At 40.9% G+C, this 27293-nt stretch overlaps 1 protein-coding gene across 1 annotated transcript in view; it reads left to right on the forward strand.

Annotated features, from left to right (window-relative positions):
* GLRA3 (glycine receptor alpha 3) overlaps positions 1–27293 on the forward strand; it is a 242166-nt gene that overhangs the window by 52779 nt on the left and 162094 nt on the right. Inside the window, exon 3 of the mRNA XM_066574670.1 lies at positions 6865–6932. Coding sequence (XP_066430767.1) covers positions 6865–6932 — 68 coding nt within the window. The remainder of the gene's footprint in view (positions 1–6864; positions 6933–27293) is intronic.

Here is a 27293-nt window from a genome sequence, read left to right on the forward strand (position 1 = left end):
TCCGCTGCGTTGCCCGCAGCTATTAGGTTCTATTGAACCTAATAGCACAATGCTCACGATGCGTAATTCCAGCGCGGAATTATGCACCGCGATTTCTCCCGTCCTCACCCGCAGCATGCTCTATTTTCTGCGGGTGAGGACGGGCTGTACGCACTGACGGCTTCCATTGCAGTCAATGGAAGCCGTCCGTTCACGCTATCTCCCGCTGTAACCAGCGGGAGATAGCGTGAAAAAACGCTTTCCCGCCCACCGCCGCGCGTCATCTGACGCCAAATGACGCGGCCGGCCGCGTCACGTGACACGGCCGGCCGCGTCACGTGACACGCTCGGTGACGCGGCGGTGGTGGGCGGTGACGGGCGGTGACGCGGCGGTGGTGGGCGGGGAAGCGATTTCACGCTATCTCCCGCAGGTAAGTATAGGGGCTCTGGGGGGCGCCGTGACGGGCTTCACTGCGTAATATTACGCGGCGGACCCCGTCACGCTCGTGGGAAGGAGGCCATAATGAGAGAGATCCATGTATTTAAATATAGTTACTTGGTTGCCCCTTAAGCGCCTTTTTTCCAGGGTGCATATTCACAATTTTGGTAGCCTCTCTGGGTATTCTAGTCCTTCTATTTTGTTTATTAATTCTGTTGCTCTTTTTTGAACCCCCTCAAGCACTGCAACATCTTTCCTGAGCACCGGTGTCCAGAACTGTACACAGTATGCCATGTGAGGCCTGACAAGTGCCTTATATAGTGGAAGAATAATGTTCTTGTCCCTCGCCCCATACCTCTTTTAATGCACGCCAAGAGTTTATACATTCTCTCTTCACTTTTGAGTTTTCACTGTGGGTGCTCTAGTTTTCTTCACAAACAAAGTAGCAGATTGTACTTCTGTGCTAGAAACAATCCTCACATTAAGCTCCAGTGGGTCAAGAACAAATGAGACAGAACAAGCTATCTTTGTGTTACACTAAAATATGTTGTTGCTATGTAAATGCAGGCTAAAGTACAAGTATCCATAAAGGGCTACACATTTCATGGATTGTTAGTTCCATTGAATGTCTTTCCTAGCCTAAGAAAATAAAAACTGCCTTGTACTGAGAAACTAGATTTTATTTCTTTTAATTACCTGTTGTCTAACCTGTAGGGTTGTAAATGCCTTATAAAAGTTACTTAATGAAACATAGCAGCATAATTTCCATTGTATAACCTTTTATGAGGTCAGTTCAGTGAGCTATCCAATCTTTAACCACAGAGGAATATTATGTACCTGCACAAATGACCGCAGGAGGAAAGTCAATTGACTTTGAGTTTTCATAATGAAGCTCTGAAAATAATGTTGCCATCGTCACCACCGCTAATATCTTCTATAATCTCTGAGCATCGCATTATTATTATAGCAGTCACTTCTTTTATTGCTTTGTCCTCATGCATATTAAAAAGAAAAAGCAATGGTGTTCATTTTCCTTGATTGCTTGTAACAGGGCAAGTAGAAGACTGGACTACAGGCATTTCTTTTTATTGCTGTTTTATAAGTTATAGACATTTACTGACAAACAATAATTAACAGATGTGATGTGGATGCCAGCTAGTCAGCTAGGGAAAGGGAATACACACAGGTACATCTCACAGTGGTCTGGTGCAAATGGTAGTAGATGCACCTCGCCGCAGCATGGACAGACATAAATCATGACATTATGCATAACACATACCAACATAATATATGAACACGACTCAGAAGACATGCATGCGACCAATACAACCACAAGCTGTATTGAGCCACCACACCCACTGTACAAGCGGAAGGGATGCCAGGCATCACCCATCTGGCATACAAGAAACACCATGGCCAGCATCACCAGCCCGCACCATACACAAGAACATCTGATGTTTGGAGGGCGCACCTGCTCAGGAGAAAGGAGAAACTTGTGGGGTCACCGTACCACACACTACTGGATGCACCACCCAGAACACTAGGAGAGGAGGAACAGCAAGTGTCCAAACCATCTTCAGGGAATACGAGGGAACTCACTCCAACAACCGCATGCAAAGACACCACATTCTGAGCACCACCAAAAAACAAATGCATACCAACATAATACATTGCTACATATCATACTACAACATAGTCCAACACAATGCATACAACATAATACCAACATAATGACCCCCCCCAGTTACAAAAATGGGGGGCATTATGTTACGTTTGTGTGGGCAAACAAACACCAGGCCCACATGAACGTGACCCAGGACACAAACAGGAACCGACTGACGACACACACTTGCCATGCATACCTGTACACATAAGCAGATGTTATAACTATAAAAGCACAAGGTATTGGTTTATATACTGGCCAAAATACTTAATCCCACAAGCCGTGATCAAGGCTCTTTGTTGTCTTGTGGGTTCCTACACTAGCAAGACAACTAACCACAAACTGCAGGGAGAATGGCAGGACCCTACCTAATAAGCAAGGCGATCGCCTCGATAGAGGTGGCCCCAGGCTGGAACCTGAGTCCTGACTATCCCCCAAGGGTTAATACATGGAACCAGAACAGACTAGGACACAGAACACAAATCACAGAGCAACACACTAGGGTTAGCATGCCAGACACACAACCACATAGAACAGGACAGTTCACTCCTCATGTCTAGCCACCTGCATATACATACAGAACATGACACTGTTCACACCATATACACAAAACGGGGCTATCCAGACCTAATGTCTGGCACCTGCACAAACACTGGACAAGCCCCTCTTCAAACACATAACACATGTACAGCCATGCAAGACCAACAAACCCTAAAGTAAGGAAAACCAGCTTCCTATTTGCAGAGGGAGGATATTTAACTGCAACCAGACCGGTGATGATTGGCTAGCAGGAGAACACCACACCCAGCCAGCTCAATCATTTCACACCTGCAGGGCTGTGCTGCTAGAAACCTATGTGGTACAACAGATCCCAGCCAGCACAACCCTAACAAGAACTTTTTTTATTATGCAAAGTAAATTTATAAGGGGTTTCCATCTCATCCTGGTGACTTGTTACTGGAAACCTGCAGTCCGTGTGTTCCTCCAATAAAATAGGAGGAAATCTGTATGATCACCAGGGAAGGTTAGAAAGGTAATTCCACTAAGGTGATCCCTTAATTCTTGTTTAAAATATGCTGTAGTAGAGGAGTAGAAACTACTTAAGATTTGTAGAACTCAAGGAATTCTGTGATAATTAAACGGGTATCATTAACTGTATGACCTTGTCTGTTTCTCACAGCATTTGTAGAATCTGACTTAGTTTGATGTTTAAAAATAGCTGAAGGAAACCTCACGGGTTGCCCGACTCAGAACAGAGTTGATAACCTATTCTAAACTGTTCTTCTGTTTCTTTGATTATATGTCTGTAGCACTGTCTTCTAATTTTCTGTATTTCAGTTGATTTTATAATGCATACATTTTCCCTAATATCCACCTCTAATTTTAACTAGTAATTATGTTCTCTCTGAGCCTTTATAATACACAAGATGAATTTCGAGTGTTCACCTTCATTTTTATAGTCGATTTGTATAGTGTTTTCTATAAATCTCTATGTGGGACATCTTCAGATACTAGAAAGAAACTAAAAGTAACGAAGACAGCTCTCCATATATGCCCTGCAGCCCCCTTGATCTAGCGATCAGTGGGGATCTCAGTAGCAGGACCCTCACTGATCAATACTTTTGACATGTCTCTAAAACATGGCAAAAGTTAGTCGAAAGTGTAGCTACTCTTTAAATGATATTACAGTAATGAGTGTTTTATTACTGTGCTCTGTTGTCACAATAATATTGGTCTTTATATATTAGCTGTGTTGTATTGTGCTGATGTTACAATGGTTAACATCTTCATTCTTTACAATAACACTGTGTTCTTTTGTCTTAATGTCCCAATAGCATACGTCTAAATTCCTATGTTATGTGTTATTGTGATGATATCACCATGGTGTACTGTATGTTTCCATTTATAAGCTGTGTTCTATTATGATAATATTGCAATGGAAAACACTGTAACTTCATTTATAGTCTGTAAACTATTGTAATGATGTCACAGCGTTATTTTATGTTATTCTTTGGTTGTGTAGTAAATTGATGATTTCACAGAAATCTGTGTCATTATTGCTGGTGTGTTCTCAATTGTGACAAATGTCACCAAAGTGATTGTGTTCATTTCAAGACTATGAACTACTGTAACTATGTCACAATAGTGGTATTATTTATTCCTAGTTTGACTTCTACTGTGATGATGTCCCAATAGTCTTTACACATTGGTTGTAATTTATATTGATGATTAGGGGTGTAGCTAAAGGCTCTTGGAATGGGGTGCAAAAGTTCATCTTGCCCCACCCCACCCCCCATTGCTTCCTCCCCCCCCCCCCTTCTCCATTCAGTCCAGATGGCCACAAAGATTTCCTATATCTTCAACTCGTCTCTGCAAACTTTCCATCCTGCCACTAATCCCAATGATCCTCACAGTGTCTCCTACAGTAAAAGTGCCCCATAAAGTAATACTTCTTGCAGACAGCAATAATTCACCAAATTGACCATTACTAGAAATAAGGTCTGCCTTGTACCCTCACACTGTAATAACAATTCTTTATGCCACAAAGAAATAATTCCCTTCTATATTCCCACTGTGATTGGCAGCAGCAGCTTGTGATGTCCAGTAGACAGGCTGACTGTAGGCTGTCAAAACAGCATCATAGTGGAGACCTGAGCACATGGTGCTGCAGCTGCAGGGAGCTGGGAGAGGTGCGTATGCAACTGTTTATTATTTTTATACATGGGAGGCAGGATTTTTTTTATGAATTTAACTTTGATAACCTCTTTAAAGATATAAACCTCCCCTGTGCCCCTATGAATAGAGTTCCCCTGTTGCCCTTTAAAATAATGCAGTCTCACTGTGCCCCTTTAATTGGGTGTTCCAGGACATTTTTTAATTTTGCTATTGATGACTAACATCCATAGATGATTGCCGGGGACCCACCGCTCAGATTACTGCCAATCAGGTGATTTCTGGGCCTGCTGTCACTATGGTCAGGAAGTAGAAAGTGCCTGAGTTGGTATTGTTGGCTCAGTTCCCATTATATTAAATCAGAGCTGTGCTGCAATACCAGCCTGGGCCGCTGCACTGTGGTCTCCGCTTTCTGCTTCCTTGGCTGACCTTGGCTGACAGCGGTATTGGGAATCAACTGATCTACAGGGATCAAAGTGGCAGGTCCCTGGCAGTCACCAATAGCAAAAATAGAAAAATGTCCTAGAATATACCTATAAAGTAATAGAGCCTCCTTGTGCCCTATAGAGTAATATAGCTCATCAGTGCCGCTTTAATGCTAAAGGCCCTCATGTTCTCCTTTAAGGTAATAGAGCCCCAGAAGCCTCTATAAATACAGCTCCTGTGACTCTATAATGTAATAGAACATCCCCCCCGTCCTTCCCCCTCCAAAAAAACCTTACTGTCTCCCCTGTGCCCTCTATCTGGCCAAGCAATTAATTCACAGTAACATCTGTGTCACACTCAGCAATGCTGCACACACTCACACACTGGTTGTCGCTTGACTCCTTCAGCTACAGTGCTATGCCCTCTCACGTGCTGACCACCGATCGGTACGGTCAGATCATAGGACGACTTCTCCTTCCTCTTCCTTTTCATTGTTTGACATCAGGAGAAAGAGGAGCAGTTGTGCTATGCTCTGACCGAACTGAGCGACGGGCAGCACGTGAGTAGCGCTGCCGCTGAAGGAGATGAGCGACAAACAGTGTGTGAGTCTGCAGCGCTGCTGTGTGTGAAACAGATGGTATTGTGCACTAATTGTTCAGGTGGATGGAGGGTGCAAGAGAGCCTTGTAGAGAAATAAGTAGTGAGGGGCGCCTAGCTTAGGGGCCAGGTCACAATTGTGACCCCTATTGATATGCCACAGTTTATGATGTTACAAAAGTTTGTTTCTATACTTTTAGGCAGTGTCATTGCAAAATAAGACACATATGAAAAAATCTTGCATATATATATATATATATATATATATATATATATATATATATATATATATATATATAAATTGATAGATAGATATATATATATAAATTGATAGATATATCTGTGTGTATATACAGATATATAAATAGTATATAATATATTTCAATATACCTTATTCAACCACAAAGAAAAAACGAAATGAAACTATTAAGAGCCCAAACAAAACAGTCTGGTAGAGTATTCCTGTTTAAGTATTTGCCCCAAAATGTCACATGGACCAATATATACCTAAAAGGGATTCTGTCACCAGGTAAACACAGAAGGAAACAAATCAAGTACCTAAATAACACTCAATAAGTGCAAGCTTAAAAGCCCATTATTGTCAATAAAGTACAAGGTACATTATCCAGAAAACAAATAACATGATGTCTGAAAACGAATTAAAACATATTTGTAAAGATAGTGAGAAATGTTGTCAAAAGGATCATCCAGATAGTAAAACAAATAGATGCCTATAATAAATAAATCTTGGTATTTGTATAGCGCCAACTTATTCCGCAGCGCTTACAGGTAATTATTACTTATTACCCCCCACCAAGCTGGGTTCTCATTTTACCGACCTCGGAAGGATGGAAGGCTGAGTCAACCTTGAGCCGGCTACCTGACTCATGCGGGGATCGAACTTGCAACCTTCAGGTCGTAGGCGAGAGCTTACACTCAGCCCTTTACATCTATTAAATGGTTTTACATTGACATTAATAATATGAGAGTATCAGACCATAGTTAGCAATTAAATGGTTCACATATATTTTATATATTTATGCTATGATTTATTTTCATTGCACTATTATTATGTATTGTTTTTCAGGGCCTCCAGTGAATGTCACCTGCAACATATTTGTTAACAGCTTTGGGTCAATTGCAGAAACGACTATGGTATGTACATGGCACTAATATCAATGCTTGCTCTGAGAGTGCTCCCACTTTCAGTACCTAGTTTCTAATAAAATTTGTTACTTTTTTCATGTTCAGTAGTGAGTGAAACAAAATGGTTATCTGGGCTCTTTTAAAAATTCCTTAAAATGATAATTGCTCTTGACATCATAATCTATAAAAAAAAAACTATTGTAATAATTGCATTATACTATGCAAAGTTCATCTATTCTTTAAAGGGGTTCTCCCACTACCTAAATTTGCTCTACAACCACTCTGTACTTCCTGGTCGCTGCTGATCAGGACATGTGACTTCTACAGCCAATGACTGGGTATAGAAGGTCACTGGTGTGGCTAATGATTGGCTGCAGCCGTCACATGTCCTGGTCAGCAGCAACCAGGAACTATCATGTACTGTGGCAGCACGTGCCATTACTTTTTATAGGTGTGTGGTTTCAAGATAAACATTTTTGATGGCTGGGTATGAGTTAAAATAAACAAAAATTAAGCATGCTCACCTGTCTTTGCCTCCCCTTTAAGTGCATTGGTCAGACGAGAGATTTTTTTAGTGCATGAATAGCTGCGCTAAAAAAAAACCGCATATTGTGTGTAAAAAAATCACGTGAACGGGAGAATTTGCACTCGGATGTCCTATCTTTTGCAGGTGCGATTATTTTGTGCATCTAAAAAACGTATATGTGAACGCTTTCATTGGAAAGCATTGGTTGTAATTGAGACGCTTTTGAAGCGCGGTTATTCACGCGTGTAAAAAAAGCGCTAATCTGACTGAGCCCTAAAGGATTGTTGTGTTTATATACAGTACAGTTGTTGTAAATTATATAATGATATTGTATGAATTAGTCAGCAGAGTTATATTAAATGTTATGTAAATCATCCAAGTACATCATATGTCAATCACTTCTGTCCTGCCATATCAAGTAATAAAAAGTATATATAAGCCCTATTGGTGGAATATAAGAGGTTAATAACATGTTCAGCATTCATATTCATTGGTAATTCTAAATAATTCTAAACATTTTAGATAAATGGAGAAAGCACAAAAGAATTTTGAGGCACATACACAGTATTTATGAGATTTTTCAACAAACCTAATACATGTGTTTCTCCATTAGCCCCATAGCTGCTGTGCGCTGTCTTAGGCCTTAGTCAGACGGGCGTTTTTTCGCACGATTTGCGCATGCGATTCGCGCATATATAGAACCAATGGTTCGCTATGGTATCGGTCACATGTCCGCTTTTTATGCGGATATGCGATAAATTATAGGACACGACGATTCGCAGATCACGTGAGAACTTGAATGAAATGGCAAAGGCTGACAAGGTGGTCGTATAATGTGGAGGCTAAGTTTCATGCGCATTTTTATGTGAACGGCGAAAAAGGTGCGAAAAAGTCCCGCAAAACAAAGTTCCGGCCAGTCTAAGTTTCATGCGCATTTTGATGCACACGGCGATTTTACTCCGGTCAGATGGGCGTTTTGCTGCGACCATAAGCGCGGCTAGGTGCTGATTTTCCCTCGATTTTTCGCCCCCATTCACGCGATTTGCGCATGCGCATCCGTCATGCGATCCGCAAATCGCGGGAAAAAATGTCCGTCTGACTAAGGCCTCACAGAACAGCATCTAGACTAGAAGTCTTCAAATCATAAAAAAAACCTGCAGTGCATTTATAGAGCTGTTATATGTGTATTATACAATAGGCAGAGCTTAAAAAATATGAACAATGCACATTTATACATTTAAGCTCACTAATTCCCCCTGTGCTCTCCTCTTCTGCACCTATTTTACACGCAGTAAAGAGGAGCATAACTGGAATGGCCACCAAGCATGTGCACTGCTGCTTTAATCATTTAATTGGGGCTGCTGGAGATAGCCAAGCACAAGTGCCTGTGGATAGGTGATAAAAGTTGATTCTGGTACAACCCCTACCTTTTATTAATTAATACTAGTTTATATACCCAGTGTTGCTTGGGTATTCCTTGATGTCCTGGCTCTTTCCTTCTCTTTCTGAATTCTGAGCTCATGCTGTTGCAGGGTCTCTGCAGCCCTTGATGTAGTGGCTCTTTCCTGCAATACTGGAAGTTGGGCCACTTGCTGATCTGTGATCTTTCCGGCTCATTCTTAAGGCCTTAGTCAGACGGGCGTTTTTTGCCGCGATTTGCGCATGCGCATGCGACCGGCGATTTTATAAAACCATTGCTTTGCAATGGTATCGGACACATGAGCTCTTTTTATGCGCTCGTCCGATAAATTATAGAACAAAAAATCGCAGATCGCACCTATCTGCGATCTGCGATTCCTGTTCTCTTCTGTATATGCGCTCAACGGGGCCGGCGGCAGCAGCGCCGACCCCATGGAGAACATATAGAAGACAAATCATTCTTCTCTGGTCACGCGATTTGCGGATGCGCATCCATCATGCGATCCGCAAATCGCGCGAAAAAACGCCCGTCTGACTAAGGCCTAAGTCATTAGTCTTACTGTTCATTTGTCTCACTCACTTGCAGTAATTTTACTTTCTTTGCGTTTGGCTGGACTTGTCTGATGGGTTTCTGTTTTTTGGGAGGTATTCCTGATCCACCTCATGTCTAAATTATTCACTACGCTGAATCTTATTTTACCACAGATTATACAATAGGCCTCATTTATTGAAGCTGTGTAAAAAACTGTGTATGTTGCATATACCAACCAATCATCATTCATTAAGCTACTCTAGTAAAATGAAAGCTGTACTGTAATTGGTTGCAATGAGCAACAAACAGTTGAACCCCCACCAGTAATTTACATTGGATCATGAAGAGTATGTGTACCAAGTTTGGTTTATTTTATATTATTTTTGAAGACATGTAGTAGTCTATGAAGTACAAAGAAACAAATATACAAACATGTTTATATATATATATATATATATATATATATATATATATATATATATATATATATATTGTTGTTTTTTTAAAGTGAAAGTGTGTTTGTATATTTGTATCTTTGTTGCTCATAGGTTCCTATGTACCTTGAATGGATCTAAACCAAACTTGGTGCACATAGTCTTTATCAACCAACTTAAAATACTGGGTGGGGGGTAGGAGGGGTTCAACTGTATACAGTGTATAGAATGGGATATAGTTAATGTAGCACAAAGCTTGTAATTTGTAATTTGCAACTGTCAAATTTTCAATAGTAAAACTATGCCGCTGGGTGCTAATGTTAAGTCCTAAAATTTTAAACTGGAATATTAGGTTTCATAAATATTTTCTTTGTACGCCATTGCTGGCATTATCTGTTTGGATACCAGAGTATTTCCGCTGTTGGCACCCTTTTTAATAGGATCCAAACATCTATTATTGTTCTCAGATACAGTAATTTCATGATATGATGAAATCTCAAAGAAAAGAGATCCTCATACTTCAGAGATCGTAAAAATATGAGCTAGATAGCTACCATGTTTCCCTGAAAATAAGACCCTGTCTTATAATTGTTTTTTGCTGCAAAAAAGGCACTAGGTCTTATTTTCAGGGAATGGCTTATTTTACTTACCTAGCAGCTGTGGTCCAGGTCCCTTCCGCTAGTCTCCAAGGTCCCATAGCTCTGCCACACATCCTGCACTCCTTGGCCGCCATCAGAACACCACTTGCTGGTCGCGATATTCATAAATCCCACCTCCAGAAAGTTATGGCTCTGATTGGTTCAGCACAGCGCTCGCTGAACCAACATGATGGCTGTGATTGGTTCAGTGAGCACTGCTCTCAGCGTATCACAGGCGTCGTGTTTGTTCAGCAAGCAATGCATTGATTGGCTCAGAGTAGTGCTCACTGACTCAATCTGAACCATCGCTTCCTAGAGGCGGGTTTTATGAATTCCTTGACCAGCAAGTGATATTCTGTTGCTGGCCAAGGAGTGCAGGATGTGCGGTGAAGCTACGGAACTTTGGAGGGCAACGGAAGGGACCTGGACCATGGCTGCTAGATAATGTATTCATTTTTTTTTAATGTAGTCTAGCTAGGGCTTATTTTCGGGGAAGGGCTTATATTTCAAGCCTCCCGAAAATAGTCAAAAGTCAGGGTAGAGCTTATTTTAGGGGCAGTTCCTATTTTTGGGAAAACACGGTAGATTTAAGCTTAAGTTTGGTAAGTACTGAAAATTCCCTTGTAGTTACTTGCATATGTTAACGAAGTATCTCTATTTCACTGAGCATTACCTCCTTTTTGGTAGTTAACTGTCCCAACTCGCTCAATCAGAAGTGAATGCATTACAGTGCTGACCTTACTTTTCTTATTATTGTGTATATACACGTAATCACCAATGCACAAAAAGAAATTATCAATTGTTTGTGCTAAAAACTTTGTTTTGCATCATTTTTCGGGATCATTATGAGGATGGTTATGTTAATGGGCCACTCCGGTAAAAACACATTTTTCCATCCTTAACACTCTCACCTGATTGCCTGTCATACTCTGGAGGTCTCATCTATGTATTCCAGCCACGTCCCTGCAATAAGCCTATTATCAGTAACCATCTTGATGCTAAAATGTTCTACTTTAACTTTGACATTTATCCAATGATGTATTAGCACAGCATTAGTCAAGGCTATACCATTCTTGCCTGCAGGGGGGACAGTTTAGTCATACCCAAATAAGCTACAGACTATAACTGTACAGTCAGGAGGATGAGCTCTGATCTCCTCTATTATAACTGTGTGACAGGAGCTGTGTGACCATCATCAGTAACTGTGATAGGAATGCATATATCCTCCTGTAGGCAGGATTCATGCAACCTTATCACACAAACTGAAAATCTGACTAGTTTCAGAGATCATAGCCCCAAGAAGATCTGAGCTGGCCAGCGCTGAGATCTAATAGCCAATAAGGAAAAAGAGGCTGGCAGGGGTATGTATGCAGAGAAGGTGTCAGCTGTTTACTACAGCTGACACCCGCGGGCAATAGCTGCAGTCAGACGAATGGCCTTTTGTGGCTATTAACCCTTTAAATTGCCAATTCTGACAGCGGCATTTAAAGTCCCCGAACTCTGGTCGGGGGTCCCGTACGGCCCCCCCTTGCAGTGAGATCTGGGAAGCCGTGCAGGTGTTATGGCTGCCGGGGGCCTTCTGAAAGGCCCCAGGGCTGCCTTGAGAGACTGCCTATCAAGCCATCCCCGCGGGTTGGCTGCCTGTCAGAATGCAGTATGACGTAATGCTGTAGCATTACGTCATACTGCAGGAGCGATCAAAGTATCACATATTGTAGTCTCCCAGGGGTACTTAAAAGTAAAGTGAACAAAAGAGCAATAAAGTTTTTTAATTGTAAAAAAAAAAGTAATAAAATTTTAAATCACCCCCCTTTTGCCATATCTATAATTAAAAAGTCTAAATAATAAAATAAAAATACATTTTTGGTATCGCCACGTCCATAAAATTCAGTTCTATCAAAGTAGCACATTATTTACCCCGCACGGTGAACGTCGTCCGAAAGAAAAAGTAAAGAATGCCAGAAATGCACTTTTTCAGTCACCCTATCTCCCAGAAAAAACGCAATAAAAAGTAGTAATGGAAACTACAGGACATCCCACAAAAAATGAGCCATTGCTGAACTACGTCGACGGAAAAATAAAAAAGTTATTGCGCGCACAAGATGACCGCAGACAATAATTGAAAAAAATTAAATGTCTTTGAAAAAAAAGAGTAGTATAGTAAAAAAAAAACTACACAAATTTGGTATTGTAGTAATCGTACCGACCCATAGAATAAAGTTATCATGTCGTTTTTGTTACAGTTTGTGCGCCATAGAAACAAGACGCACTGAAAGATAGCGGAATGTCGTTTTTTTTTTTCATTTTACTCCACTTGGAATTTTTTACAAGTTTTTCAGTACATTATATGGTACATTAAATAGCGTTATTAAAAAATAAAAGTCGTCCCGCAAAAAAACAAGCCCTCATACAGCGACGTCAATGGATAAATAAAGGAGTTATGATTTTTTTAAGGGGGGGGAAACGAAAATGGAAAAAAAAAAGGGCCGTGTCATGAAGGGGTTAATGCTGATGATAAATATTATTTTGATGCATTTTCCATTTTCAACTATTTATTGCTTTGATAATATTTTTTTAATACTTATGCAAAAACAGCAAGTGTATTAATAAATACGGTATAATACTATAATTATATTTGTCAGTTGCAAGTTTCCACAATGATTCTCACTGTGATTTAGTCCCTTTTGTTTTCAGTTACACATTATGCAAATCTCATTAGGAAAATGTGTTTGTTTTCATATAAAACAGAGAAACAGTCAAATAGGACACAGCTGTTGATTTTCCTGGTCATTTCAATTTTGTAGGCACCAAATGTTAATGCAGAACAATTCAGGCAACCAACCAACTGCCATTTTGCATTTCTGATTAAATGCTAGAAATGTTGCTCAGGGAAAATATGTTGATTATGTAAACAGAATATTCTATTTAGCTTTTAATCTATCTACATAAAATACAATGGAATAAGCCCTAATGCCGCAGCAGCTATACTAAATATACATCAATGCCTAGACATAATAGCAATTATGATTTTACTTATAAAGGGCATATATAACATTTATACTGTAGAACTTGATCACACATGGAGAAGCAGGACTACAAATAGTAACAATGTACAGGCATATGTTAGGTTCACATTGCATTCTTTCCTCTGTCCCTGTTTTCGATTCAAAGGTACCATGTGAATCTTTAAAAACTATACTATTCTATCCTCCAAATAGAACCAAACAGAAACCTTGCTAGAGACCAAACTATGCCACTTTGGTTTCTGTTTGATTAATTAAAGTGTATGATTCCATTCAGGGTTCCATATGAATCCCACTTTTAGTGATTCTGACGAAACCCAATAACAGAAACCATGGACAGAGGCATTACAGAAATTTGAAGGCTTTGTTCATCTTAAGGGTGCATTCACATGAGCGTGTGCATACATAGGTGCGCACAAAACCACCTGTCTATTAGAAACATTGATTCCCTATGTTGTGTTCACATGTCCGTGTTTTACAGGCGTGCAAACGCATGTACCTACAAGACATAGGACATGCGTGCACCATAGGTCCATGGTGCATGTCAATATTCCCCGCAGGGAGTCCCCTAATCACTCAGTGACAAGAGGACTCCACGCAGGGAGTAAAGAATCCACTGTCACAGCTGTCACAGCTGTGGCAGAGGATTTCTTCATCTCCGTGGGGAGTCCCCTCATCATTGAACACTGTAACAGCACTGTCATAGTGTTCAGTGACAAGGGAACTCCCCATGGGGAGTAAAAAAACCCCTGCCACAGCTGTCACAGCTTAACAGCTGTGGCAGAGGATCACGATGTTCTCCCATTGCCTTCAAGGCAATGGGCTGCCAACAACCCCTGCAGTAATTTTCGGGTAAGGGCTTTAAACATAAGCCCTTCCCTGAAAATTTTCCCTAATTGTAGTAAAAAATAAAAAAAACATACTCACCTGTCCGCTGCTGCCGGGGCTCAGGCACGTCCTCCCGTTGGTTCTCCCTTCACTGCTGTGAGGTTGTTTCAGCCAGTGAATGCTCAGCCGGTCACAGGCAGGGCTCAGCCATTCAATGAATGACAGCTGAGCCCTGCCTGTGATTGGTCACAGTGCTCAGCCAATCACAGGCAGCGCTCAGCCATTCCTTGAAAGGCCGAGTGCTGCCTGTGATTGGCTGAGTGCTGGGACCAATGACAGGCAGCGCTTAGCTGTTATTCAATGAATGGCTGGGCTCTGCCTGTGACTGTCTGGGCCCCCAGCCAATCAGACACAGCCCTTTCAACAGTTGGGGATTTTAAATCCCCACCTGCTGAAACAACCTCACAGCAGTACAGGGAGAACTAGCGGAAGGACATGCCTGAACCCCGGCAGTGGCGGACAGGTGGGTATATGTTTTTTTTATTTTTCACTACAGTTAGGGATAACTTTAGCACAAACAATAAAAATGGTCAGGAAGGTGGACATACCCTTTTATGTGCATAGCAAAAGGATGGAATCTTAATAGTGCTCTTAATAAAGAGCAAAAATTGATCACCAAATCAAAATCCAAATTAAGGTCAAGCTCCTACTAGTATTGAGTGATTACGGAAATATTGTGAATAGGAATAACCTACAACTACAGCACTGCAAATCTGCAGTGCTAACAATTGAGCCACGGCACGCATCCTTTCTTCTCTCTTCTCCAGAGGAGGAAAAGAGGAAAAAAATAAGAATAATGAACATGAAGAGAACACACAATCTCCATGCAGATGTTGTCCATAATCAGCCGTGAATCTAGCACCTTAGCTACAAGGCAATAATGCTAGCCACTGAGCCATCAAGGTTCTTCCTTCTTCCTCCTCGTGCTTCCTTTTCTGCAGAGGAGGGGAAAGACAAAAAGGAGAAGTAGGTCTTATTCTTCATTATCTACTTTTTCCTGTAATTTTTTTTCCTTCTTCTTCTCCTCCTTCCTCTCCTTCTTAGACTTCTTCCTTTCCTTATATCCCTGTGTCTTGTTCTTCTTCTCTTTTCTTCACTATATCCTTCTTCTCCTTCTCCACTGGTGGAGGAGGTGGGAAAAAAAGAGGAAGAAGAAAAAGGAAAAACAAAAAGAAGAAAGAACAAGTAGGTGGCTTGGTCATTAGCACTGTTGCCTTGGAGTTTTAGGTTCAAATCTGACCAAGGGCAACATTTGGATGTTGTCTTTATGTTCTTTGTGTTAATTCTTCCTGCTCATCTCCTCCTTTGGGGCAGAAAGCACAGGTGTGGTAACTCGGTTGTTAGCACTGCTACTTTGCAGTGCTGGAGTTGTAAGTTCAAAGCTGGATATTGTGTTTATGTCCTCTTTATTCTTGTTGTTCTTCTTATCCAGAGTGGAATAGATAATTGTGGTGGCTCAGTTGTTAGTGATGATTTGCAGTACTGGAGTTGTAGGTTCAAATGTGATGAAGAGCAACATATGGATATTTTTTCTTATGTTCTCCTTCTGTTTATTTTTGTAGTTCTTCTCATTTAGAGCAAAATAGACTAGTGTGGTAACTCAGTTGTTAGCACTGCTGCTTTGCAGTGCTAGAGTTGTACATTTTAATCTGACCAATGGCAACATCTGGAAGGAGTTTCTAAATGTCTATGCGGATGTTATCCTTGATGGGATTTGAACCTACGACCTCAGCATTACATGGCAAGAATGCTAGCAACTGAGTCACATTCATAAAAGAAACACGTACTCCCCACCTTCTGTGTAAAATGATTTTCTGTGGAGTTTTGCTAATAATTTTTTTCGGATTATTTCTGAGACTATATTTGTGCTGCTCTTTGTTTGAAGACAAAGGGCATAATACTGAAAACTTTTGTAGTACTTGGTGTCAACATTGGAACATTGCTCTTCTGGGGCTAATTTTGCCAATATTGAATTGTTCAAAGGTTAAAATAAGCTAAAGTAGAATCCTGTTGTGAAACCATAAATTTCTGTATACAATGTTGTTTAGCTGGATGATTCAAGTTGAAAGGAAAACTTTTCTTTCCTTGTTTTGGTCCACAGTGAATTAGCTGTTCATCATAGATCATATTGTTGGCTTCCTAGCAGAACTAAATAGAAGTAGTCATTCAATCCCCTGCCCATCTGCATGAGTCCTAATGCTTCTAAGATATGTGTGTACTTAAAATATACCTGTCATCTCAATTAACTTTTCAGAAAAGGCTCCCCCCTTGTGTGTACAAGAGGAATAATACTATTTAAGACCATTATGTGACTTATATCCTTCATTTTCTTTCTGCCAGATCCATTCTAACTGTCAGTTTTCCCCAAGCAAAATTCTAGGGGTGGGGTGGGGAGTAGTATGATGTCCCCTATACTCTGCACACAGAGGATAGCCTGCTATCAGACTCAGCAGCAGCATGGAAGATATTATACAGCAGTACTCAGCTATGTAGCTGTGAATCTAGCACTGAGGTGAAATAGTTAAACACTTACTAGCCAGGAGCAGTGTCTGTGTGTGTCTGCCTCTCTCACTCCTACTGCCCATCCTGCATTATAGACTTCTAAGGGCAGCATGTAACCTGAAACCTCAGTAAACCAATAATTCCTCTAGTTTCTTAAGAAGGCTTTTATTAGTGAATTAAGAGGCCATGATTAGTACAGGAGGCAGAGGGGAGAGAAGTAGTAGCTTTTAAATAGAAGAATAAGCATTTTTCTTGAATAAGTTTGATTTATGCAAAGTTTGCTGAAAGGACAGTGGCTATTTAACCTATATGTTTATGTCTGCTGCTCTTAACAACATTGCGGGTAATTAGCTAAAACATACTCTATGCACCAGCAGTCTTGCACAAGTTGTGCCAAAAAATTGGAGTGTATAGTAAACTTATTTGTTTTATATACTTTTTAAGCTTTCCTCAACAGTCATCAAAACTGTCCACAAAAAAGGTACAGCGACTGTTAAAGAGTAGAGATGAGCGAACGTGCTCGGCCACGCCCCTTTTTCGCCCGAGTACCGCGATTTTCGAGTACTTCCGTACTAGGGCGAAAAAATTCGGGTGGCACCGTGGGTGAGTGGGGGGTTGCAGCGGGGAGTGGGGGGGGGAGAGGGAGAGAGAGAGGGCTCCCCCCTGTTCCCCGCTACTACCCCCCACTCACCCACGGTGCCCGCCGCCCCCCGGCCACCCCGAGTACTTTTCGCCCGAGTACTGAAGTACTCGAAAATGGCGGTACTCGGGCGAAAAAGGGGCGTGGCCGAGCACGTTCGCTCATCTCTATTAAAGAGTCATTAAATGTGCCAGAATTATTCGCAACTCATGCCATTTTTTAAGCAAAATATGAGTAGCAGTCCACTAACTAAAAGGTGAGAAAATATCTAACATGTCTAGTAGATTAGGCTAAATTTATCTGCAAAGTACACCATTGGGGTAAATGTAGCACTGTTTGTGCCGGTTAGGTCTATTCTAGTCTAGTCCTGTCTAAAATTACAGTAGTGTATAATTTTGCTCAGACTGTAGTGCTTATACCTTCTTTATTATGTTTTATGTTGGTCACTTACAATTGTGATGCTAATGGCTACAAGAGACATTTTTTTATTTTAAATATTTAATTGTCCCTGTTTATAATACATTGTAACAGCCAACCAAGTGATAGAAAAGATAGACAAAAGAGCCTGAAGATTCACCAAATTTATCACAGAATAGAAGGCACTAAAATAAATTAGCAAAATCTAGTCCAGTTCTAAGCTGTCAAAATTTAAGATAGTGGAGCAGTTAACTACAACCATGCCCCTTTACCTCTAAGACAAGCACTCTGGTCTAGCGAGGTATAAAAAGTGTCTAAAATATAATAAATCTCATGCAAGTCATGTACGATAGTTTTTTTTTGGTAGAAATTGCATTAAATTTTGGAGCATTCAGCCTACGAAACTTCACCCAGTACTATTACATCTGCTCCTATATGTCAAAATTAAGGCCTACTGCAACATCAGAGTTTTATTTGTGCTTCAATCAAATTGAAGTGTACAAACCCTGCTGTTTGATAATATGTTAATGTATTCTGGATTTAATCCCTAATTGCAGAGTGCATGTTCATATGCCACAGTGGACAGGGCTGAAACCAAGAAACGATAATTAAAAATAATGGACACAAAAAAGCATGAAAGGGGAATCATAGCAACCTATGAGATTGTAGCTTAGAACATTATTTTCCAGTACATTTATTTTCCAATGATACACAATGGCCTAGAGAACTAATGTGATGCTACTGCATCTGGAACCATTCATGACATTCGATGTTAACAACATAATAGAGAAATTTACTGCTTTATGACATGAAATTCAAATGTTTTCATTCTGTGCAAATGATACATCACTAATTGCTTTTTCTTTCTTATTATGTATGATTTCCTAAATAAACATAATGTACAGTAATATAGCACATTTCCATATATCAATGCCAAAAGGCCCAACAGTTATCTAATTCAATGTTAGCTATAAATCAGTGTCAGGCATTGCTTGACAAAAGTCTCAAAGACTCAATGCTTCTGCAACCTTAAACCATACCTCTGAATGCACAAGCTAGAACTTGGAAATACGTGTGACAGAGCACCCAAAAGGTGTCTGTTCGATTCACTGGAAACAAACTTTAAGCAGACATAGTTCCTACACGGATCAATCAGATCCCATCGCCTTTTTAACTGCAAGTTAATCTGACTGGTTGCCATGGGCATTTACTCTAGTTTCTTTGGAGTTACCTCCATGTGTCATTATTTAAAATACTGTTCTCTACTTACAAACTAGAATCTTCACTTAATTAATATTAAGATTCTTAAAAGCATAACTACCAGGAAAGCAAGAGTAACATAACATAGGTACATATAATGCTGAAAAAGACATAGGTCAACTAGAGATGAGCGAACGTACTCGGTAAGGGCGATTTCGCAATCGAGCACCGCGATTTTCGAGTACTTCACTACTCGGGTGAAAAGTACTCGGGGGCGCTGTGGGTGAGCGGGGGTTTGCAGAGGGGAGTGGGGGGGGAGAGGGAGAGAGAGAGAGCTCCCACCTGTTCTGCGCTGCTACCCCCCACTCCACCACGCCACGCCCCGCCCCACAGCGCCCCCGATACTTTTCACCCGAGTAGTGAAGTACTCGAAAATCGCGGTGCTCGATTGCTAAATCGCCCTTACCGAGTATGTTCGCTCATCTCTAATGTCAACCTATTACCCACAGTGTTGATCCAGAGGAAGACAAAAAAAACATGAGGTAGAAGCCAATTTTTTCCTTCCTGACCCCAAATCTGGCAGTTATAATAAATCCATGGATCAACTACCCTTCTGAAGTAATCTAGTGACTATAACATGTAATAGTGTTGCACTCAAGAAAGACGTCCAAGCCTCTCTTGCAGTGAGTTCACCTCCACCAAATTCTCAGAAAGAAAGTTTCATATTCTCACTGCTCTTACAGGAAAGAACTCCCTGCTATGTTGGTGTAGAATCCTGCTTTCTTCTAGACATAGAGAATGCCCCCTTGTTATAATTACAGTTCTTGGTATAAATAGATCATGAGAAAGATCTCTGTATTGACCACTGATATATTTATACATAGAGGTAATATTAGGTCATACTTCGACCATCTTTTTCCTACACTAATAAGCTCCAATTTTGATAACCTCTCTGTCTACCCATAGTCCATTTAAATCAATAAACCAATCACAGCCATTCAATGATGTCATTCTAAATGGCTGTGATTGGTTTATTGAGTGCTGTCTGTGATTGGCCGTCACTCGATCCAATTACAGCGCTGATGGCGGGGATTTCAAAAGCAAGCAAGGATGAAGACAGCGGGGAGAAGACTGCAGCAGCTAGCCACACCACCGGGGAGAGCATCACACTGGGGACACAGACGCTGGCTGATAGGTGAGTATTGCTTTTTTTTTTTTACCTACTATGTACTCGAGTCAATAAGTTTTACCAATTTTTTGTGGTAAAACTTATTTACTTGGCTTATACTCAGGCCGAGTATATACGGTACTTTACATAGTTTTGTAGTATCTGCAAATTTTGATATTTTATTGTAAAATCCTTCTACAAGGTAATTAATCAATTTATTAAAACAAATTGGACCCAATATTGACTCCTGTGGTAACCCTTGGTAACAGTGACTCAATCAGAGTATTAAAGGGGTTTTCCAGTTGTAAACTATTGATGAACAATTCTCAGGAGAAATCATCAATAGTAGATTTACGAGGGTGTGTTGCCTGGGACCTCCTGCAAATTAGCCTTTTACCAGGCCGGCATGCTTATTCATTGAGCTGATTTCTGCAGGAAGCAGACAACTCTGTTCCCACAACAGTGGCCGGGCTTGGAATTGTAGGCAAACTTCTCATTCATTTTAATGGAAACTTGGTCTGAAATATCAAGCCTCGGCACTACAGTATGAATGGAGCCGCTTGGTTTCTACTGAGTTCAATTAAGCATACAAGTGCTCCAATCCAGCAAACAGCTGATGGGCAGGAGGCTTGGGCAACAGACACCTGCCACTCTACTATTCATGACCTATGATATTGGTTTGACAGTAGTGACCCCTCAACAACACATGCTATTTGGGTATTTTCAAGAAAATACTACAGGATAGCATCTCTCAGAAACCCTTCAAAAACTTTACCCACAATAGAAATGAGAGATTACGGCCTATTGTTTCCAGGTTTACGTTTTGACAGATTTTTGAATAGCAGTTGCAAAGTACCAACACAGGCTTCTTTATTTAATCTGTGCCCTCATTATAATACTAGGCTAGATGTGAAAACAAGACAAGAGTGTATATATTGGCAACAACCTATTTACAACAAAATAAAGGAAGTGGAAAACTAAAAAAAAACTACCCAGTAAATAACATTAAAGGCTATTGACACGTTTGTCATGAAAAAAGAAAGAGATTTACATATGTTAATGAATGTTATGTTAACCCCTTTAAGGACCAGGGTGTTTTGATCCTATAAGACCAGGTATTTTTAGGGATTTTACTACCCTATGTTTTTTTTTAGCTACCAAAATTATTTTCGCTGTGTTTTTTTTCTGTGGCACATAGAGCTATTTTTTAATATATTTTTTTCACTGGCTTTTGTTTCAGTTTTTAGTTTTATTAGGGGTAAAATCTAAAAAAACATTTTTTTAAAAATTCTAATTTAATTCTTAAAATTAGTATGATTTACACAAAAATAAAGTACAGGAATATATTTCCTGTACTGTACGTTTCTCATTTTGTTTTAGACATTTTGATATATAATATGTATAGTTTTGGATTACAGGGCACTAGAGATGAGCGAGCACGATCGGATAAGGTAGTTACTGGAGCGAGCATCGCTCTTCTCGAGTAACTGCCTTCTCGTCCAAACAGGCTCAGGGGGGGGGGGGGGCGGAGGAGGAGAGCTGAGGGGAGCGGGGGGGGGGGGAGAATGAGAGTTGTCTCCCTCTCCCCCCACTACCCCCCCTTCCCCAAGCCTGCTCGGATGAGAAGGCAGTTACTCGAGAAGAGCGATGCTTGCTTGAGTAACTACCTTATCCGAGCGAGCTCGCTCATCTCTACAGGGCACATATAGCAATGGTTTTGGTTGGCGTCGGCAGTGGGTCATTTTCTCTTTTACATTCACATTTTTATGTCAAATAGCAGAAGTAACATTTCCGCTTTCTCTCTGCACTACATAGCACTCATTGAGCAATATGTAGCCAGTAGAGGAGAAGGCAGAAGCAGTTAAACATCACTTTTGTCTTCTCCTCTGGGTCCTTGGCTATCACTAAAAGCCGAAGACTCGACCTACTTCTGCTACATTGCAGGAATATTAATCCCCCTCTGTACTTTTCCTATTAAAGCCCAGGACCAAGCTCTATAAATTTACTTCTCTTGGTTCTTAAAGGGTTAAAAGAATAGTTGACCTAAAGTTTCAGGCTACAGTCTCTATTACTGCATTAATTTTTCAGACCCCTGATAAGCAGTTTGCAACCTGCTTCTAGTTTTCTTCATGTGGATGTGTTCCTGCCTGTAATACGTGCTTGGCGTTAGTTCTGTGTGTTCCGGATGCTGCTGCCTTCACTGGATGTATCCAAAGGTTTATATAGCATTTAAATGGAAGAAATATTATGAACCATAACTAAAAAAGTTAAATAATGTGGTTTGGTGGACTACCCCTTTAAGAAAAATATGGATGCACGATATACCATTTGTGTGTTCTGGACAAATAACATATTTGATGTTATCAGTTTAGCATTTAGTGCTATTCTTGCATTGCTTTAATCTGCATATTTTTATACACTATTTCTATTTGCATCTACTTTTAATCTATTTACTTCTAGTGGCTGGGTCTGTGGCCTCTATACATGACTAAACTGATTGTCTTTGCCATCCATCATTCAGTACTCATTTGTCTTTGAATTCTGCCAACTGGGAACACTAAACATACGTAAGTCAATAAATAATGCAGTGAATATAACATTGTGCGGTCCAAGGCAGATTTTTTTTCTTAGCTCATACTCCTAAAGGTTATTTGAAAATCAACCAAGCATAGAGGTTTGAGGGATCTTATTTGCATGAATCATTGCTGGTGCATGTCACGTACGTTATCGCGCTAGTAATCAAGTTGGATGTTAACATACATTGTAAAACAAATGCCATGACCTTTTATCAATTACATGTTTAATAAATTAATTCTCTCTAATCTCTGAATCTATTAGTATAACCATGGAAAGTGCTGACATGCCATTCTATGACAAACTGGACTATTCCCCAAATACACTCTATGTAACCTGCTGAACTGTGCATCATATTGTAGCTAGACCACAGCCCCGAATCACTGAATCAATTCTGAACACAAATCTTTGAGATTCTACTGAACAACAGCTGCTTAGTTGCTGCATGGGCAAATTAATCTATTCAAATCCCACAGCTGAATCTCCCCTTCTGCATTTTAAGCTGACTACATCATAATACAGGCGTACAACCGTACTAACCCTCTCACTGCTGAGATTTACAGGCAAATCATTATTTCACATGTAGTTCATTCTAAGATTCCCGTCATGCAAAAGCATCATAAAAAGCAGTTATCGGTTTCCAACAGGGCAGTAAAGAAAATGACTCTGAAGAAAATCAATGCAATGTTTATTCGTTCGACTAAAGGCACATCATAGCTGGGAGACGAATAGCATCTATGGGTCGGAGGATGTTCCGATTTTCACGGCTTTCCGGTCAATGTCAGCACAGGATAGATTTACGAATGATTGACTACCAGTGGATTCTGTATGCTCTACGTTGCAGAAGAGAGGTTATATTGTTTTAATATAACCTCTATTATGTATATAATCTGTAATATAGAGAAAAGGTTTCATAGGCTTAAAGGGGTTTTCCAGGGAAATGCTATTGATGACCTGTCATCAGGATAGGTCATCAACAGTTGATCGTCCAGGGTCTGACCCCTGCGTAGTGGCCAGTGCTTGTAGCTGCAGACACGGCTCCCATTGTTGTCAATGAGAGCTGTGCCTGCGGTTAAAAGTGCCGCCCACTACATGGGAGGTCGGCGCGGAGACTTCCTCTCCGAATATGCAGAGGTAGGAGCGGAAGCCTCTTGATTTGAATGAGAGCTGTGCCTGCGGTTACAAGCGCTGGCTGCTACACAGAAGTCAGCGCCTGCATTCACTGATCGATTAGGGTCACGAACAACGGACCCCAGCCAATGAACTATTGATGACCTATCCTGACCATATGCCATCAATAGTATTTCCCTGGAAAACCCCTTTAACCAGTATTTCCTCTTGGACATACATATAAGGGGAAGTTTAATACTGTTGTAAAAAAGTGGGAGTGGTAGGTGTAACGGGCAGTACTATCATGGCCCAACAAATGTACTCTAAGGGTGAAATCACAGAAAGGGAAGTATCAAACAGACAAAAACAATCCCAGAAAACAGCCTTCTACTTACTGATATATATACAAGAGGGCAGGCATATACACCACATCCCTCAGCATGCAGACAGACAGACTGCTAATAGGAGGGGCAAAAAAACACATGTGAAGGTCACTGATGAGACAGCCACTCACAAACCCTCCTTATATTGAGGGGGGTAGCTGATTAGTGCTTTCTCCTGCACAAAAGAGTAGATACAGGATATCAGACCACATGGTATATGTAGTGCACCATGCAGTCTTACAACCTATTAGTGACGCCATATATGAATCCAGCGGGTTGCCCTGCGCCCCACAGGTGAACCACACCGGCACTCGGACCCAGGGCTCCCCAACGGTCAAAATTGCACATCTGAGGGATGTGGTGTACATGCCTGCCCTCCTGTATCTGTATATCAGTGAGTATATGGCCCCTTTTTGTGACTTTTTTGTCTATTTAATATTTCCCTTCCTGTGATTTTTACTATAAGGGTGAGTTCACAAAGTCGAATTACGGCCATTATTATTTTGGTTTTTATCCCAGGTATGCTTCATTCACTGTTGGTTTCCCAACAACATCTGTTAGAAGTTTGTTCCACGCATCTACTACTCTTTCAGTAAAGTACAACCCCAATTTCAAAAAAGTTAGGATATCGTGTAAAAACTAAATAAATATTAAGAAAAAAGCTAGCAGTGATTTGGAAATCTCCTATAACCATATTTTATTCACAATGGAACACATATCAGAAGTTGAAAGGGAGACATTTTTTAATTTCATTTTTAAAAAATTAACTCATTTAGAAATTGATGGCAGCAACACATCTCACAAAAGCTGGGACCGGCAGAATGCTTAATTTGGTTATATGAGAGTTCCAAATAATTGAATTCTTTTTTAACATTTATTTACATTTAACACAGTGTCCCACGTTTTTCGAAATTGGAGTTGTAGTATTTTCTGACATTACTTCTGATCTTTCACCCAACTCTTTTTAAATTGTGCTTTATTAATCTTGTGTTTAGTTTCCTACTAACATCCCCTAAATCTTACTTAAAGGGGGTTTCCAATGAATAACACTTATTTCCTATCCACATAATAAGTGATAAGTGCCTGATCTCTGGAAGCCTTTCCTTTGGGTCCCCCAACATTCACAAGAACTGGGTTACTGAATACCCCGATTGAATGTAGCCACTGTAAGGCATGTGAGCTGCTGCTTAATTCAAACTCCATGGGACTGACAGAATGGTGGAGGTCCAGTGGCAGGCTCCCTATGGAAAGATGATAAGTGTTGTTCATTGGAAGACCTCTTTAAACCTTTAACTTATTTGAGGGTTTAGGTCATGTTCCCTCTTCCCTTTTTTTACCTCCAGGCTGTATGAATCACATTCTATAAAGTTAGGTTCAGGTGCAGTGGGAAGTTTCTGCTGCATATTTGGCTGAGAATCTACCCCAAATCAGCAATGAGCTCTTTAGGTGGAACTGTATCAAAAGATTTGCTGAAATCTGGATAGGCAATATTCACGCACCACCTTCATCCAACCCCTTTTGAACATAGTCAAAGATATCAATGAGAAATCACTAAGAAGTCAATGAGATTAGTTTGATGGTACGTGAAGCCTTATGTCACGTTTCTTTCTAGAAGTGTTTTTCTGTTGTATTTGTATCATATCAAAATTCTGACAATGTACAGATAACATTTGCTGTTTATTACTGTTGGGCACATAGAGTACTTTGCGTTGAGTGATTTGCTGACTTATCGAATAAATATAGTATCATCCTCTAGTGCAATGTTGTCATCATCTCAGTATGTGTGCTGACTAAATAAGCACATGGCGCACACCTTGGGAGAGATCCATGATATCATTATATACAGTAGCATTTTGAAAGCAATTACAGTGGAACACAGTTTGTGAAGGGAAGACTAGAATCTCCTGTATATCAAGCTGCTTCTGTTTTGGAGTTTATCAAGGTAGCATTCTAAATACAGCATATGAGAAAAAGTTCCTCTCACCTTTCCAAGGACTGAAATTTCAGATGTTTAATATCCAGGCACAAACCCTTGAGGACCCACAAGCCAGATGATATACACAGAAATGTGGTAAAAATCCAGCACATGGCCATATTTGCCACTAGGCACCGGAAGACCAGTGCCTAGGCTGTCCATCCATGAGGGACGGCCCCAAGTGCAGTTAATTTTTTTTTTACTTTTCCTGTTCAGACTTACCTCCCAGGATCCCTCTGTCACGCTGCATGCTTGCGATAGGCAAGGGTCCAGAGCGTGGCTTGGCAGTCAGAAACTCAGCTATTCAGCAGCCCACTAGTCAGGGCCACTGGCAAGAGGCAGAGTCTGGTGTATTAAAGGGGTTGTCCCGCGCCGAAACGGGTTTTTTTTTTTTTAACCCCCCCCCCCCCCCCGTTCGGCGCGAGACAACCCCGATGCAGGGGTTAAAAAAACAAACCGCACAGCGCTTACCTGAATCCCGGCAGTCCGGCGTCTTCATACTCACCTGCTGAAGATGGCCGCCGGGGTCTGCTCTCTCCGTGGACCGCAGCTCTTCTGTGCGGTCCATTGCCGATTCCAGCCTCCTGATTGGCTGGAATCGGCACGTGACGGGGCGGAGCTACACAGAGTCGGCATTCTGCACGAGCGGCCCCATTGAAGACAGCAGAAGACCCGGACTGCGCAAGCGCGGCTAATTTGGCCATCGGAGGCCGAAAATTAGTCGGCACCATGGAGACGAGGACGCCAGCAACGGAGCAGGTAAGTATAAAACTTTTGATAACTTCTGTATGGCTCATAATTAATGCACAATGTACATTACAAAGTGCATTAATATGGCCATACAGAAGTGTATAGACCCACTTGCTGCCGCAGGACAACCCCTTTAACATATTAGTGGGGAGAGGGGGGGGGCGTGCTGTAGGCTCCATGTCCACCCAGGA

Source organism: Eleutherodactylus coqui, chromosome 7 (genome assembly GCF_035609145.1).
Source record: "Eleutherodactylus coqui strain aEleCoq1 chromosome 7, aEleCoq1.hap1, whole genome shotgun sequence".
Classification (NCBI taxonomy): Eukaryota; Metazoa; Chordata; class Amphibia; order Anura; family Eleutherodactylidae; genus Eleutherodactylus; species Eleutherodactylus coqui.